Source organism: Serinus canaria, chromosome 1A, assembly GCF_022539315.1.
Source record: "Serinus canaria isolate serCan28SL12 chromosome 1A, serCan2020, whole genome shotgun sequence".
Classification (NCBI taxonomy): domain Eukaryota; kingdom Metazoa; phylum Chordata; class Aves; order Passeriformes; family Fringillidae; genus Serinus; species Serinus canaria.
In genome coordinates this window covers 49892300-49907209 of record NC_066314.1, presented here as the reverse complement: position 1 = coordinate 49907209, position 14910 = coordinate 49892300, and the positions used below count along the sequence as shown (strand labels likewise).

The window sequence follows — 14910 nt, the reverse complement described above, 5'->3', positions numbered from 1 at the left end:
GTACAGGGGGGAGGAGGGAACTCGACCCTTGGCGGGGCAGGGAGGAGAAGGAGCGGGAGAAGAGGGAGAAGGAGAAGCCAGGCAGAGGATGCCCTCTCTCCACTCAGGGACGGGGTGGGCTGGGTCAGCCCGGCAGAGAGCTGCCCTAGTAGGATGGCCGGGGGGAGGGACAGAGACACCTCCCCAGGTGGGGACAGCCAAGGCGAGGCAGACCGAGAGCGCCCCTCACAGTACAAGGCCCAAGCGGCTGAGGGACAGGGCTGGGAATGCCTGCGTGAGTAAGGGGACACTACAGATGCTCCCCTCTGCTGCGTCTCCAGGGAAGGACCCAAAAACACCTGCTCAGACAGGGTGGGCAGGGCATAGCTGAGGTGGGGCAGGCTCCACCAGCCCTACAAGAATCCCCCATAGCCTGCTGGGAGGTGGCACAAAGTGTCCGTCCCACACCAAGCCACCCTGAGGAAGTTCCCTCCCGCTCAGATGGTGGGACTGCAGCAGACTGGCTCCAGCAAGAGGACACGGCTCCATGAGGCTCTTCTTGACTGCCTCTTGTGTGGAAGGAGGTGGTGACGGTGGAAGGGATGTTCTCCAGGCTCCCGGAGGCTGTATGTCCTTCCTGACGCAGCTGAGCTTTCCCGTCAGCACCAAGCATGGCAAATGTGCTTTTGGGGCCCTGGGTCCAGCTCCTACCCAGATGGCAGCTGCTCACCCTGTAGCACTGAGCTCTGCCCTACAGAGAGGGGTCACAGCTCATCATGAAGTCTGCCCAGTTTTTTTTCTCCAGGTACTGCTGACTGACTCCCCACCTCCTCTCGAGAGCCTTCACCCCTGCACTCAATCCTTTTCCTTGCTGTTCCCTTTGTCCCTTTATCATCCCATTCTTTCCACTGTAGCCATCTCTTCCCCAGGTCCTTTCAGCCTGCCCCTCTTCTACACCTTCTCCATCTCCCTCTACCTGTTACCTCCTTGTCTCACCACTCCCTGGTCCCACCATACCTTATTCACCCCTACTGTGTCTGCCCCTTGTCTCTTTCTCAGCTCCTTTTCCACCTTCCTCCTGCATCTTCCCCTCCTTCCTTCAAGCCTGCCAGGCAGAGCCTCCTCCAGCCAAGAATGCTGATTAGCATTGCAAACACACAGAGGCCTCCTCAGCCCGACATAATTCTTCATTTGTCAGTCATGAATATTTCACACCTGCCTCAAGAGGGATTTATTCAGTATGGAAGAGTGGGGAGGGGGAGAAGGAAACATGGTACTGCAGCATAAACTGGGGCAGCACCAGCAGATATGGGAAAGAGCTCTGCCCCACTGTGAGGAACAGAGTCTCACCTTTACTCCCCTGGGTGCAGGACCCCAGCCCAGGCTTCTCCCCAAGGCTGTTCTTGGGGCTAGGGGGAAGGTCTGCACCCAACCTCATTCCTCACCCTCCACAATTTCCAGTGAGGTGATCCAAACCCCTGTTTTCTCTGCCAAGAGTCACCAAGCCAGAAAAATAGTATGAAAGGGTTTGGTCTTGGTTTGGCCCCAGAAGTCCACTTTCCCCTGGGAGAAGGCAGCACTGAGGGACTTGCCAAAGAGACCTTAGAAACTTCAGGCAGTCTCTCCGCACTTTTTCCCAACAAAGGGGTTTTTGAGGCCTTGCCTTCTGTCAGGCCAGCCAGGGTGGAGAATGCATAGGATAGACCTAATCCAGAAGTCTAATAACCAGAGGTCTATGCAACCAATAAGAGGAAGGCAGTGGGAGATCTTCTAAGTGATTGTAATCAGCTGCACATCAAGTTTCCACTGTATCAGAGGTTTCCCTTCAGCTAAAGCATTCCACGTTCCCTCAAGAATAACTTTGCTTTTTGGGAGAGAGCAACCAGGGCAAAGAGATGGTGGTGACCGTTTCTGTCACAAGATCTATCTTGACAGGCCTCACTCCTGTTCCTCAATAACAAGGAGAAAAGATGGCCACTAGAAAGAGCAGGCCTTTGGTATACAACACCTACCCCTTTACACACATGACTGTGAAAAGCAGCTGAGAGACCACATTTGGAGCAAGGGAAAGGGGGACACTGGAAAGAAGGAGGAATGAGGTTTATGGGGTGATTGGTTTGGGTTCTCCTTGGGGTATGTTCCCTCTCAAACTGGCAGGAGTCTCTCATAAAATCACATCAGAGATCAGTGAAAGGAGCAGAGAAAACAGGGACAAGGACAGGAGAGACTTGGAGGGAGGAGGTTAAATTCCAACAAACTGGCACATACACAACAGGTGTTTGCTCAGAAAAATACAGTAAAATTTTCATGCAAATAGAACGTTAAATCTGCTTTCCTCCAACAGGGCTGGCATCACTTTGTGAGCCTTCATCCCGAGGGAGCGAGCAGGACAAAGAAGAAGGGAGGAGGAAGGAAGGTGAGACACTTTGTTCCCCTTCCTTGCCCTGTTCCTCCCACAGAACAGTCCATCTTGTGCAAACTTCATCCAATGGTTTGAAATGGGGGGCTACAGCTGGGAGAGAAATGGCTTATCTCTCCTATCCAGCCTTACCCCCACCAGAGAAAAAAGAAGGGCCTGATGATAGCTGTATCCCTGTCCTTTCTTTTCTGCCTCATTGAGGTGCTGAGGGGAAAAAGCAGAAACCTTTATAAGTTAATGCTCCCCCTAAAGTATTGACTGAGCAGAACTGTTTACAAGACCACATGGCAGAGAAGCACAGGGAGGAAAGAGTTGGGGAGAGGAACAAGACTCCATCCCCCCTAGCCTGTCATCCCCCTTTTTCTCTCTATTTCTGTGCCCCAGCCATTAATCTCTTCTGCTTGGATGGTTGCCGTGCTGGAAGACCACTGAGCCTGCTCCGTGTGGTAGCTGGGGAGCTCTCTGTTGTGCCTAAGCATCTCTCACAGCATTGACCTGTCTTGGTTTGCTGCATGGTCCCAGCATGGAGGGACACCTGCCAGCAGTGATGTGACTTCCATTTGTGACTTCCCTTCATCCTCCTGCACGAGGTGCACACACTCATGTGCACACACACCCCTTCCTCTGGGTTGGATTGGCTCTTACCATGTGGAGTCAGTCCCACAAACACCTCTGGACTCAAGGCTTTGACTGTGGGAAAGCAGGCTGACAGTGAAAATCTGAGGCAATGGAGTCAGGACTTGGCTTAGGATTGTTACCATCAGCATCCCTACAAAGGAAGAAACTCCACAGATCTCCATAGGTTTCCACTTTGGGGATACCTGCTCTGGTTTTCATGCACCAGACTCTGCCTACTGCTCCACCTCACTTACAGATGGTGAAATTGTCGTGTGTGGCACAGAAGCCAGCTCTCACAGCTGGCATTGCTACTACCTGGCAGACAACAGGCAAATTCTCTGCATGCAGCATGTAAATCCCTCCTAGAGAAGCTCCTACCCCCTCCTCCTTCTCCCAGGGCCCCCAAAAACACTGGGTCTTCTGAGGAGCACCTCAAAGAGGAAAAAACTACTCAGGGAGGGCCAACATAACATACGCCCTCACCCTCATCCTGATAGAGGTGAACTATGGTCAAGTGTTGGGCAGATCATGGAGAGGTGGCTCACTGTGCTGCATAAAGATGTGTTCAGCAGGCAGCCCTCCTGCCTGACAGAAAAATACTGGGGGAGATGGTGCCAAGATTGTGCTTTATTGGGTTGCTCAAAAATGGGAATAGGTGGAGAGGGCAGTAGGCATATTGTCAACTCTGTGACAGATCTCTTATGCAAGAGGCAGAGACTGGGATCTAGCAAGTGCAACTAGGATTTTGTCAAGACATGACAGGATCCCTAAGAAAAATTTATCACCTGTGAGGATTAGGAGATGATATGTTGTTCTCACTCTCACGAGGGCATCTAAGCAGTCAAAGGAACACTGCCATCCGGATGCTGGAGTCCTCCTCTATCCTGGCACACACAGCGTGGCTGCACACACAAAGGGAGCTTCTTCCAGGCCATTCTTCTTGGGCTACTCCCAGGCCCCATTCTCACATCCCATTTGTTTCCTGTGCTCCTGTCTTCACCCTGGGCTGTCTCCTATCCATGCCAGAACATCCATAGCCTATACAAGAATAGGATTCTTTGTGAGGCCAACCCAGTGAGATGAGCAACTGAAATCCCATTCTTCACATTCACCTGGAAGTGAGGAGGTTGGATGATACTCTTCTCATGGACACACAGCCCACAGCCCATGGTGCAAATCAGTTGGGAAGAGCTGCAGAGAATTTGTTCTGCTGAGGTCCTCTCCAGGCCCCTTTCTCATAGCAAAGGGGACATGAACAGAGAGTATTAAACTGACTAGACAAGGGCAGACTGAGCATAGGCATGTGGGGTGAGGAGGACCTCTGATCTGTAACACTCAAGGAGAAATGGGAACCCCATACACCTCTGATAGACCAGACCTTCCTGCCTTTTCCTCACCACTCCTTGAGGACCTGGCTTGCCATGCCAAAGAGAATATTCACAACCTGTTTCTCCCCAACTGGCAGAAAACTGGCTCTGAGAAGGCCTGAAGAATGCCTGTCCCTCCAGATTGCTGGTGTTCATCAGCAGCAACGTGGCAGGAGAAGGGAAGGAGGAAGAGCAGCAAGGGCACAGAGCCTCTTATACGGCAGGTCCTCCCTGCCTTGGTCCTTCACATCTCTTCTCCTTCCTCTGAGGAGGACGGAGGTTTGTGAAGTATCTAGACAGGAAGCTCAAGCCCAGGGACCCTTAACATAGAGGGATAGGGAAGGGAAAAGGAAAAGGAAAAGGAAAAGAAGGGAGAGAACTTCTTCCAGCAATTCCCACCTTTTTTGGAATGGGGATAGGAGAAAGAGAAAAGCCTCCACTGTTAAAGAAAATTAGGGAAAAAGTTAGTGATGGAAGATTTGGCATACCAGGTGTACAAGGTGGACAAGGAAGCTTTCTAAACCAAAGTCCTTCCCTCCCACCCAAAAGAAAAATCAGCCTTCAACAGGAACAGAAAGATGAATAGTTCACAGCTGAGTTTCATGCCCAGTGAGCGTCCATCTCTGCCCTTCTCCTACCACCACTGCCACCCACTCCCAGGCCATTCCCACCCACCCACATTCCAATGTTATTACCACAGTGTCAGTGCAGGGTGCTCCTCCCAACCATCTGTGGGCAGAACAATGGTCCCCGTAACACAGTAGAGACAATTCGGCATGTGTGTGTGTGTGTGTGTGAGTGTGTGTGTGTGTGTGTAAGAGTTGTTGTAAACTTTAAGAAAAGGTTTTGTCAGTTTTGTATTTGTCAGGAATATTTTGTTGTTTGTTTATTTTTCACAGTTTAGTGGCTTTTTTTTCTGGTTGTTGGGGGGGGGGCAGGTCTTGGTTTGTATTGTTTCCTTGTGAGGAAGAGTCACAGCTTCTGCTGAGCAGAGACTCCTTTCCAGTAATCCAGGATGTCATGCAGATCCTCGTCCTTGGCAAATTGAACTTTCTTCCGCAGGGCATGCCCAGCTGCCATGTAAACCTCCTCCCTGTGGTGCTTCTTGTAAGGCCGGAATCGCTCCCAGATCTTGTGGGTGCTCTCTGAGGAGTACTCGGGGCTGGAGGAGTAGCCCGAGAAGTAGTGTCTGGGGGAGAGCTGGGAGTACGTGGAGTCTCGCTTGGACCGGGAGAGTGGCTTGAGGAATGACACTCGCTGGCTCAAGGTGTCAGCACTTTCCTCATAGTACAGGGCCGGGAAGGAGTGACGGTGTTCACTGCAATGGTAAGAAGGTTTGACCTCCAAGTGGTGGATGGCGCTCGGAGACACCAAGGGAAGACGATCCAAAGGGCTGTTTAGTGGGCTGCCCTTCTCAATGTATTTGGAGTCAGACTTGCTGAGTGGTGGGTGGTCAGGCACATCCAAGCTGAAGACCTTGGCGCTCTTGATGGAGCCACTAGAGGAGACACTGCAGGTTTTTCTGGCCACAGCAGCATCAGCACTGAGCTGGCGCTGCAAAGGGTGGTGGGAGCTTTCCTTGTAGGGTGGGGAAAGAAAGCTGGGCCGCTCTAGCCCACTTGAGGAACCAGCTGGGATGGACTGGCACTCAAAGGCCATATCTGAGTCAACACCAGTCCCACCACCCAGGAAAGATGCTGTGTCCAGCTTGAGGGCATCAATACAGTTGTTGATGATCTGGTTGACCTTGTCTACCTCCTTGGCTATAGTAGAGATCTCAGCAGCTGAGCCTTGCCCATTGTCAAGCTCCCTCAGGTCCTCATCTCGCTGGGTTCTCTCCAGCCCATCCCCACCACCTGTCCGCACCTCAATGTAGTTACCTTTAGTGGTGACTTTAGGAGTCTCCATCCCAGCGTCTATTGACTTTGATGGGGGCAACTTCTCCCCAATCATGGAAGGGATGGAGGACATCCGTGAGACAGGAATGACAGGTGGCTCACCCAGCTTCTGGGAAGGATGGACCATGGTACTGGTATCAATATCTGATCCATAACGCATTTCTAGAATGGTCTTTTTGACATTGAGTGACTTCTGTTTCTCCTCCTGCATCCTCCGCTTCCGCAGGCAGTAGTACACCACCCCCAGGACAATGACCATCCCAAAGAGGCAACCCAGGGTGGTCATAATATAGTGTGTAGTGGTGGAAGTGCTGGAAATAGGATCCTCCCTGCCTTTGCTCCGGGTTGCAAAGGTCAGGCAAGTATGGTTGTAACGCCTGTTGTTGCGGATAGAGGCCACACAGAATGTATAATCAGTGTGGGCCTTCAGCTTGTTGACAGTGACATATTCCTTCTTGCTCTTCAGTGTTGCTATGTCAGAAACGTAGCTGTTGTTGTATTGGACCAGCACATACATCTTACTGTAGGGCATGGGGATGGTGACCATCAGGATGGCTGAAGTGATTGTGACATCATGTAGCTTGATGCTGGGACTGAAGGAGGAGTCAGTGGTGGAAGAGGCTGGAGGCTTGACTGAGAGGAAATCCCCAGGGCTGATGGCTGACCCCTCATCCAGATCTCGCTGGGAGTCAGGTGTGTAAGGAGTTGGATTGACCCTGGAGAGGGAGGGGATGGTGCCCCCTCTGCACATGGACTGGAAGATGGTGATGGCATTGCGGTTGTGGTGAGGCCGGGGCACCAGAAGCGGATACCCAGCAAACTCCCGTGGAGTCTCACACTGGAGGCGGTCATAGTTCTTGGTGACGTTGTTGAAGAGAGCCAGCCAGTTAAGGAAGCTGTAGAGGCTACAGTCACAGTTGAAGGGGTTGCCAGCCAGCTCGCACACCATCAGGTTGCTCAAACTGGTAAAAGTGTTGCCCTCCAGACGGCTGAGGCGGTTGGATGACAGGTCAATGCTAATCAAGCTGGGGCACTCAGAGAAGGCAGTAGGGGTGACCAGCTCAATTAGGTTATGCTGCACAAAGAGGAACTGGAGGCGAGCCATGCCCCGCAACATGCCCTCTGTCAGGTTGGTGAGTTTGTTGTAGCCCAGCTGTAGGACCTGGAGGTTTGACTGACCCATGAAAGCCCCATCCTCAATGTAGGAGATCTCATTCTTGGTCAGGTTCAAATCAGTCAGGTTGCCAAAGCGGTTGAGGGAGGAGTACAGCACCACCTTGAGCTTGTTCTCGTTCAGACGCAAGTCATGCACCGTGCTGTTGATATGCTGAGGGATGGTCTCATACGGGGGCTGGTTCTGGCTGCAGATGGCCAGCCACACATACCCTTTGTCCCCCTCAATCAGCCAGCAGTCACCTCGCACGGTGCCAGGGGAAAACAAGCAGAGCAGGGCAGCTGCCCACAACCCCAGGCATAGCATGGTCTGCAGTGGTGCCCTCATCAGGATGGGGGAAAAGAAATCCTCAAAAAAAAAACCAACGCAAAGTCTCAGGACAGTGGCAAAAAGAAACTAGGGGGCAAGAACTGGGGTTTAACTATGGAAGGGAATGAGAACCCCAATCCTATCAGATGTCATCACCATTATTTCTTCTTGCCCTCAGGGTCAATCCAGGAGCATAGAGGAAAGAGAACACATGCAATATTCTTCCAGAACACCCAAAAGCTATCACCATGGATGTTTGATCCAGAAGGGAACAACCTTGTGCTTCTTTTCTAAGCAAAAATTCAGGCTGAGGATAATGAATCTTCTTTGATGCTCATGAGCGAACTCACACACTTTTTCCCCTTTTCTCCCCTCCCACCCACCCCCCACCCAAAACCAAACCCACCCCAAAACAAACCCAAGTCCTCCCCCTCTAGTCTTCCCCCGCCCCTCCACAGTGTGATTTGGAAGAACAAGGCAGGGCTGCCTCCTGTGTCGCTCACGCTCCCTTGGTTTCTACTCCTTCCCTTCCTTCTTTCCTGGGTTCCCTCTGAGAAGCTTCAGAGCTTTGGATCAAACATGTCGAAAACAAAAATACAGAGAAGGAAAGAGCAAGTGCGCACGAGAGAGATCCATCTGTCACTGGAATCTGGAAAAGAAAACACAAAAGACAAGAAGAGGCATCATTTGGAAGGGTCTTTGAGATAAGGGTATAGACAGCAATGTTTCATGAGAAGAGGGGATGGGGAAGAGACATGTTAAGGGGGTCGCAAGCAAGAGAGGTGTGGTACTGCCTGCCACGCTGATAAGCCTTTGAGGAGGGAACCCTCACAATGTATAATGTCATATCAGGGATATGCAGAAGGGTATCTGGGCTCCCTTAAGTAGTGTGATCACAGCCAGGGACCTGGGGGAAGGCAGTGGCGTGGGAGTAGAAGGGGAAGGGAAAGGAGAGTGGGAAACATAAAGCTGTTATTGCGGGGCCTCAAAAACCCTAGTGTAAACAAAGGCAAGCCCCAAGCACAACCAAAGCCATGAATTTTCAGCTGCCTGGAAATGATGTACACAGAATGCATGAAGCAGGGAAAATGCAGACAAGCTTTTTCCCCCACCCCCCCCCAAAAAAAGCCAAACACTTTTTTCCTTTCCTTCCTTCCTTGATGCAAGAGGGATAAATAATTCAAACCACGTGTAACCACTTCTGCTCTAAAAATTGTTCCTGACTCTTGGTGCATGGACAAGGCTGTTGAGGTGAACCAGTCTGGCTTGAGCACAGTGGGGGGGTGGGGAGCAGGCAGTGTGTCAAATACCAGCCTCCAGTCTCTCACCCAACAATGCCAGAACTCCTAATCTGAAGCACATCACCCATCTACCCCCCATCAAAGAGCGGTGCACAGTTTACACCTTTGTACTTTACTACCTCCCCTTGGGGGCTATGAACGCTGCCCCTTCATAAGAAAGCACACCTTGCAGACAAAGTGACATTTGCCTGTTAAACCACAACAAATGTATTTCTGGGCTCTGGGCAAGCTCCTGGTTCTGACTGCAAAACACAGCCTGGAGCACCTTTCTCTCCAGCTACAGCTTCAACCCTTCTCCCACCGCGCTGAGACAGGAGCCTGGCAGAGGTGTCCTCAGGCAGCACAGAGGAAATAATTTCATACAGTAGATAAAACATGTGGGCACTGTGCTATCTTTTATTATTATTATTATTATTATTTTAATTTTGAGTAGAAAGGAAACACTAAAAAAACAGAGAAAAGGATTCTTGGTTAATGAAAACTAAAGGTCCCCTCTTGCCCCTTTTATTTTGGGGGGAGGCTGCTCACTAAAGATATCGCTGAAGCTTTTGCTGCAAAAGCTGAACCAATTTCTAGCACAGAGACACAAAGGGCAGAAATAAAATGAAGGAAGATAAATGAAGGAGGAGTGAACCCTTGAGGAACAAGGCTTACGTCTGTGGAGAAATCTGAGCTGATTTGGGTCTGTGGAATTACCAGGCCAGCTGGATTAAGGGATCAGAGATAGTGTCACAGAGAAACACTTAAATATTCAATATTCCACAAAGTAAAGCCAAGACAGAGAAGGGAAGGGGGAGAAGAGCTACACCAATGGAAAAGACAGAAAAAACCCTACATTCCCTACAGCTCATCATCTGAGGCCACCAAACTCATGTCACTTATGATTGTCATATGATAGCCTTCAGCTGCTGCCCCTGCTTTGCCTCAGCCAACAATGAAGCAGAAGGCAGAGGTTTTTACAGTCTGTTGTTTTGTTTCTCAGCCTTGTAATCCAATGAGAAATAATTTCCTGACACTGTTCCCCCAGATGCCTCAGCTAGGAGGCACATCTGGCTGTCCACAGGCTAGGACCCACAGGCCTCTGATATTCCTCAGCACCAGTCCCCTGCCTTGTTCCACCATTTCCAGAGGTAACTCCATGCAGAGACACAGCCAATTCCCCACACCATCTCTGTCCCTTTACCTTCCTCTCTAACGTTCCTTCACTTCACCAGTGGATTTCTTCCACTGAAGAAAGGCATGGCAGATACTATCATGCTTTTTGCATTTTGGTGCCCAAAGGATGTCCACCCCAAGCAGAGGCCAGGGGCACCCCCTGAGCAAGAAGTAGAAAGATTTAGGGATTAGAGATTTTAGCCATCATCCTCCTCTGAGCATTATGTTCTGGCCTGCCTGTTTCACCTCAACAATTACTTTGCACAATATCCAGTTCCATACAGGAACATCTCAGCCCACTTGCTTTGACCCCTTCTGGTAGGGCAGACCGCTCCAAAAGGTGGGCTGAAGTCACCATTGCCTGCCGTAGCTTGTTCATGTACACATGCACAGAAAGAAGCTCATGGCCAGGACCATGTTCCTCTGCAGCAACCCAGCAATCCCTGAGAGCCACCCTATCCCACTCAAGGAGCTGCACTCAGGCAGGACAGAGAGGGTTTGGAAGGGCAGATATCCTAGTAGCCTGGAAAGGAAAGAGGTGGGTTAGAGATAGATAGGAAAAAGCTGGTGTTTATCATTGCTATTTGCCAAAACCAAGGGGACCATGCAGAAATTCCTGCTTCCTGCCTAGCTCCCACCTGGGCTGTGTAGCTTTGCCTCAGCCACAGGCCACGGGAAGGATCAAGCCACTCCTCAAGCCAAACTCACTGGTCCCCTTGGGTCCCCAAGGTAACCATGTATGAGAAATACACAGACCTTGACATTCTTCCCCCAGTGGTTCCTGTCTCCCCACCATCATGCTGGTTTTAAGGGCAGTGAATCGAGCCCAACCCATGGCCTACTGCACCCCTGCCCACAGCCCAGCACCCCATTTCAGCTCAGCCCAACACCATCAGACCCTGCTACAGCACTGCTGTAGGAGTGCTGGTCTCCAGCTCTACCACAGCCACGTCCTAGGGAGCAGCTGCACCCTGACCCTGGCAATCCATAGTCAAAGGGAGGCCAGGAGTGAGGGGCAGCACTATTGCACTCCTTTAACTGTCTACAGCCAAAAGAACATAAATCACACAGCACTGGAGTCCAGCAGCACAAGGAAGCAACACTCTGTACTTTTTGCTGGCCTGAAAGGTGCTGACAATGGAGTTGGCTGTTTCCCTCTCTTGCTTCTCAGACAACAGAGCAAGAAGGCACAGGGCAGGGAAGGTAAGAATGAACAAGTCCAGCACAGCAGAGAGCCAAGGAAGGGGGATGCAAGAGTTGTGGAGAACCTATGGGCAAGAGAAAAAGGTAGGACATGGGATATGTTTTATAGGGAAGGTACAAGATAACCACCTCCATGTGCTGGGCTTATTTAGTTGTAGGGTTCCAACACTCTTCAGTGTCACCCAAGATTTACAGCAAGCCCTTGGCTCTTGGCCATCCTCATGTACGTGTGAACATGAAGGAACAGTAGTGACATGGCACCCATGAAATCTGTGCTGTCCTTGGCTGGCACAAAACCAGCTTTACTCTCTATTAATGGATGTCCCAGTGTTATTGGCATTTATCTGCAGCACGCTGAAGAAGAGCAGAAGGCCACAGGGATGGTTCCATTGTTCAGAGGAAAGAAAAAGAGAAGGGAAAGTGAAACAGAGGGCAGAGAGTCCCAAATCTGAGTCAGGAGGTAGGTGTCAATGGCCACAAACATCCCTTTGACTTGGAGCTCAAGGTAGGACAGGGGATGACACAGGACTGAGGTCAGTAGTGAGATGGCAGCATAAAATACAGCCAGTGAAACTATGGACAGGCAGGATAGAAGGCACAGAGGCAAACTGGGGCCTGAGGGAATGGAAGGACCAAAACTGAGAGAGAATACAAGGCAACCAGAAAAGTCACATACAACTGCAATTTGGGCCTAAAATTCTGACCTTATCAACCTTGTCCTCTTGGGGCCCCATACAGTGGAAAAACCAGCACTTAATTCTACCATTGCTTAAACGGTGCTAAGAGCCTCCCATTTGAAATGCATGCATTAAAAACCTGCCAAACACTCTTGACTCCTCTGGGGACACCCCGAAACCAGGCCAAAGCTCCTGCTGCTTTCTTAAGCTTCATGCTGCAGCTGAGCATCATCCCTCTTCCCAGCTGAGTGTGCTGCCTGCTCCTTGCAGGCCTCAGGGCACAAACACCATCTCCAAGGGACTCTGCTTCCTCTTCTTGGCTTTAAGGTCCTTCCAGGATTTCTCTAACTACTTTCTGAAAGAGGAGCCTTTCCCAGGGGTGCTTGGCACTCAAAATTCGTGCCTTACTTGAAGGGACTCTCCCTGCTTGCCTGGTAGTTTCTGTAATTCACAGTGGTCTGAGCATCACTGCAGCCACCCTAAATCACCACCCAGAGATTGTACTTGCTTTTGCATCTGGCTTTAGTGGAAGCACAGTGCCATGGGAGAAGCTTGAAGCATGGCTGTGGCACTCACAGGACAGCAGTCCCTTCCCTCTCAGCCCTGCTTCTAGGGAATTATTGCAGGAGTTACCTTCAAGTCATGCAGCAAAGAACCTGTGACTGTGCCCGTAGGTGCTCCAAAAGCTCTGACAAGTCTGGGACCAAGAGAAGAGGGAGCAGGAAGCCTGATGGCTGGTAGTTTTTGTGGCATGGAAGACATTTGAGCGTGCACAAGAGACAGAGAGAGAGAGAGAGAGAGAGAGAGAGAGAGAATGCCTTCTCCTGTAGATTCTCTGATGTTCACCAAGGGTTGAGCTCCACAACACTCTTTCCTTTAGTGGGTCTCAATGAAGGTTTCTTTCTCACGTTCTCTCTTCTCTAATTTATTCCCTATCTTCACAGAACGCCTTGTAGGAATTTTTAAATTAGAAGGTTTTAAGAAAGTATAAAAACTGAGTTATCTCTCAGTTCTATCCCAATGTTCCATTTGTTTGAAATGAGCCCTAATGCTTCAAAACTCCAGAGGTCAAAGGAGCTCTGTAGCCACACTAGAAAGTCATGTGACAAAAGGTGTTCCCATGTCACTAACCAGACACAGCCTTCATCCCTTACAGGAGTTGAACTGCATTGAATGAGTCCTGCTGAAGGGTGTCCACTCAACCTCAGAGGCTCTGTGAATTTGGCAGAGTGTTGCTGCAAGAGAAATCTCATGCTTCAACTCTGGGCAGGTTCATTTCACTCTAAACAAATCCACTGTGCCTGCGGGTGGAAAACTCATTCCTCTGAAAGCTGGGCTGGCCCCACTGTAAGTGGGGAGGAAGATTGCAGCTCCCAAACCCCAGCTGTCCCTGACATCTGGAAGCTCAAACTACTGGGATCCCAGCAGGACACTGGGAACCAAACTAGATCACAGCTGCTTCTCACAGGACGCCACTGCAAGGAAACTCACAAAGCTCAATTTCCAGCCAGCAAGGATGGGACCCTTCAGAGAGGAAGGGAAAGGGGATGAAATATGGGTTGCAGTACTGCCCCAAGGACACGCTGCTCTGCACTCCTGCCCTTTGGCCAGTTTGGGGCATGGGAAGGAAGAATTCAGAAGGAAGAATTCACACACAGGCTCGAACAAACACACTGCCACTGACTCCAAATCTTTGCTGGGACAAACAGCTTAAAGACTAACCATGAAAAAACCCAACACACCGCTGTATATAAAACCCCTGCTCTCCCATCGCGCCTCCCCAACAGCGATTAGATGCCTAATTTGTTAGGCAGCAAGAGAGAGAGAATGGGAAAGCTCAAGGGAGAAAAATGAAGCAGCTCAGAAGCATGAAAGAGAGAGCTTTAGAAGCATAAATCTTATTTTAGAGTGATAAATACTGGCAGAAAGGTCTTTCATATGCCTGTGGTTCCCTGGCAGGCCAGAAAGCCACTTTTGTTTTCCAAAGTGAAATGGTTACCTTTTATATTAATATGATTATCGAAGATTAAGGCGGATTTGCATCAAGCCAGCTCCACCCAGACAGCCTGCAGCAGCAATCCACAGCAGCATGTACATGGGGCTAGGCTTGGGAAATAGCCTGCTCCAGGTAGAAGAGCATGTCAAGAGATTAGAGGTGCCACAAAAAATACTATCACCAATAAGGCTGCCTTCAATTCTCTCCCTCCAGAGCCAGGAGGGAAGCCTGGGAGACATATTCCCCTTTTCATCCCATGAGGCAGTAGAAAGGCTTAGAAATAATTCCTGCTGGCCATGGGGAGGAAGCATGGGGTCAGTGTGAGGCTCTGTAGTGACCTGCCATAGGGAGTGTGACAGCCAGACCCTGGTGCACTGGTATGGGTGTGAGCCACTGTAGAGAAAGACGCGGCAGTGTCGGCTCCAGGAGCGCGAGGTGGAGGGGGTGTGTGCGCGGAGGAGCCGCTGTAGGTGATGGGGGGGATGTGTGGGCTGGGGGTGGATGTGGTTTAGTCACTCTGCGAAGTAGAGAACCAGTGCTGGCTCCTGGGGAGGGAAGAATTGCCATGCAGAACCAGGCAAAGGCTGTTTGTGAGTTTATGTGTGCATGTGTGCTTGCGTGAAGCAGGCACCTCGGAGAAAGGGGTGGGAGTGTTTGGCTGTGTGAGAGGCGCTGCAGGGGACGGGGTGGGAGCGCAGGCTGCATGTGGGCGTGCAGGGATCATGGGAGACAACCAGTGTGTGTTTGGGAGAAGGCTCCAGGGAAAGGGGTGGGAACGCTCCTTCTGTGTGAGTCTCTGATGTGAATCACGGTA

At 50.6% G+C, this 14910-nt stretch overlaps 1 protein-coding gene and 1 long non-coding RNA gene across 2 annotated transcripts in view; both read right to left on the bottom strand.

The window, feature by feature from the left end:
- Positions 1–3518: 3518 nt before the first annotated feature.
- Positions 3519–8131, bottom strand: ELFN2 (extracellular leucine rich repeat and fibronectin type III domain containing 2). Its single transcript, XM_009086473.4, has one exon. It carries the CDS (start codon positions 7780–7782, stop codon positions 5356–5358), a length of 2427 nt encoding a protein of 808 aa, XP_009084721.1. The 5' UTR covers positions 7783–8131; the 3' UTR covers positions 3519–5355.
- A 61-nt stretch (positions 8132–8192) lies between these two features.
- The window catches only part of LOC108961539 (uncharacterized), a 49244-nt gene continuing 42526 nt past the window's right edge, over positions 8193–14910 (bottom strand). Inside the window, exon 3 of the long non-coding RNA XR_001989858.3 lies at positions 8193–8413. This is a non-coding gene — a long non-coding RNA (uncharacterized LOC108961539). The remainder of the gene's footprint in view (positions 8414–14910) is intronic.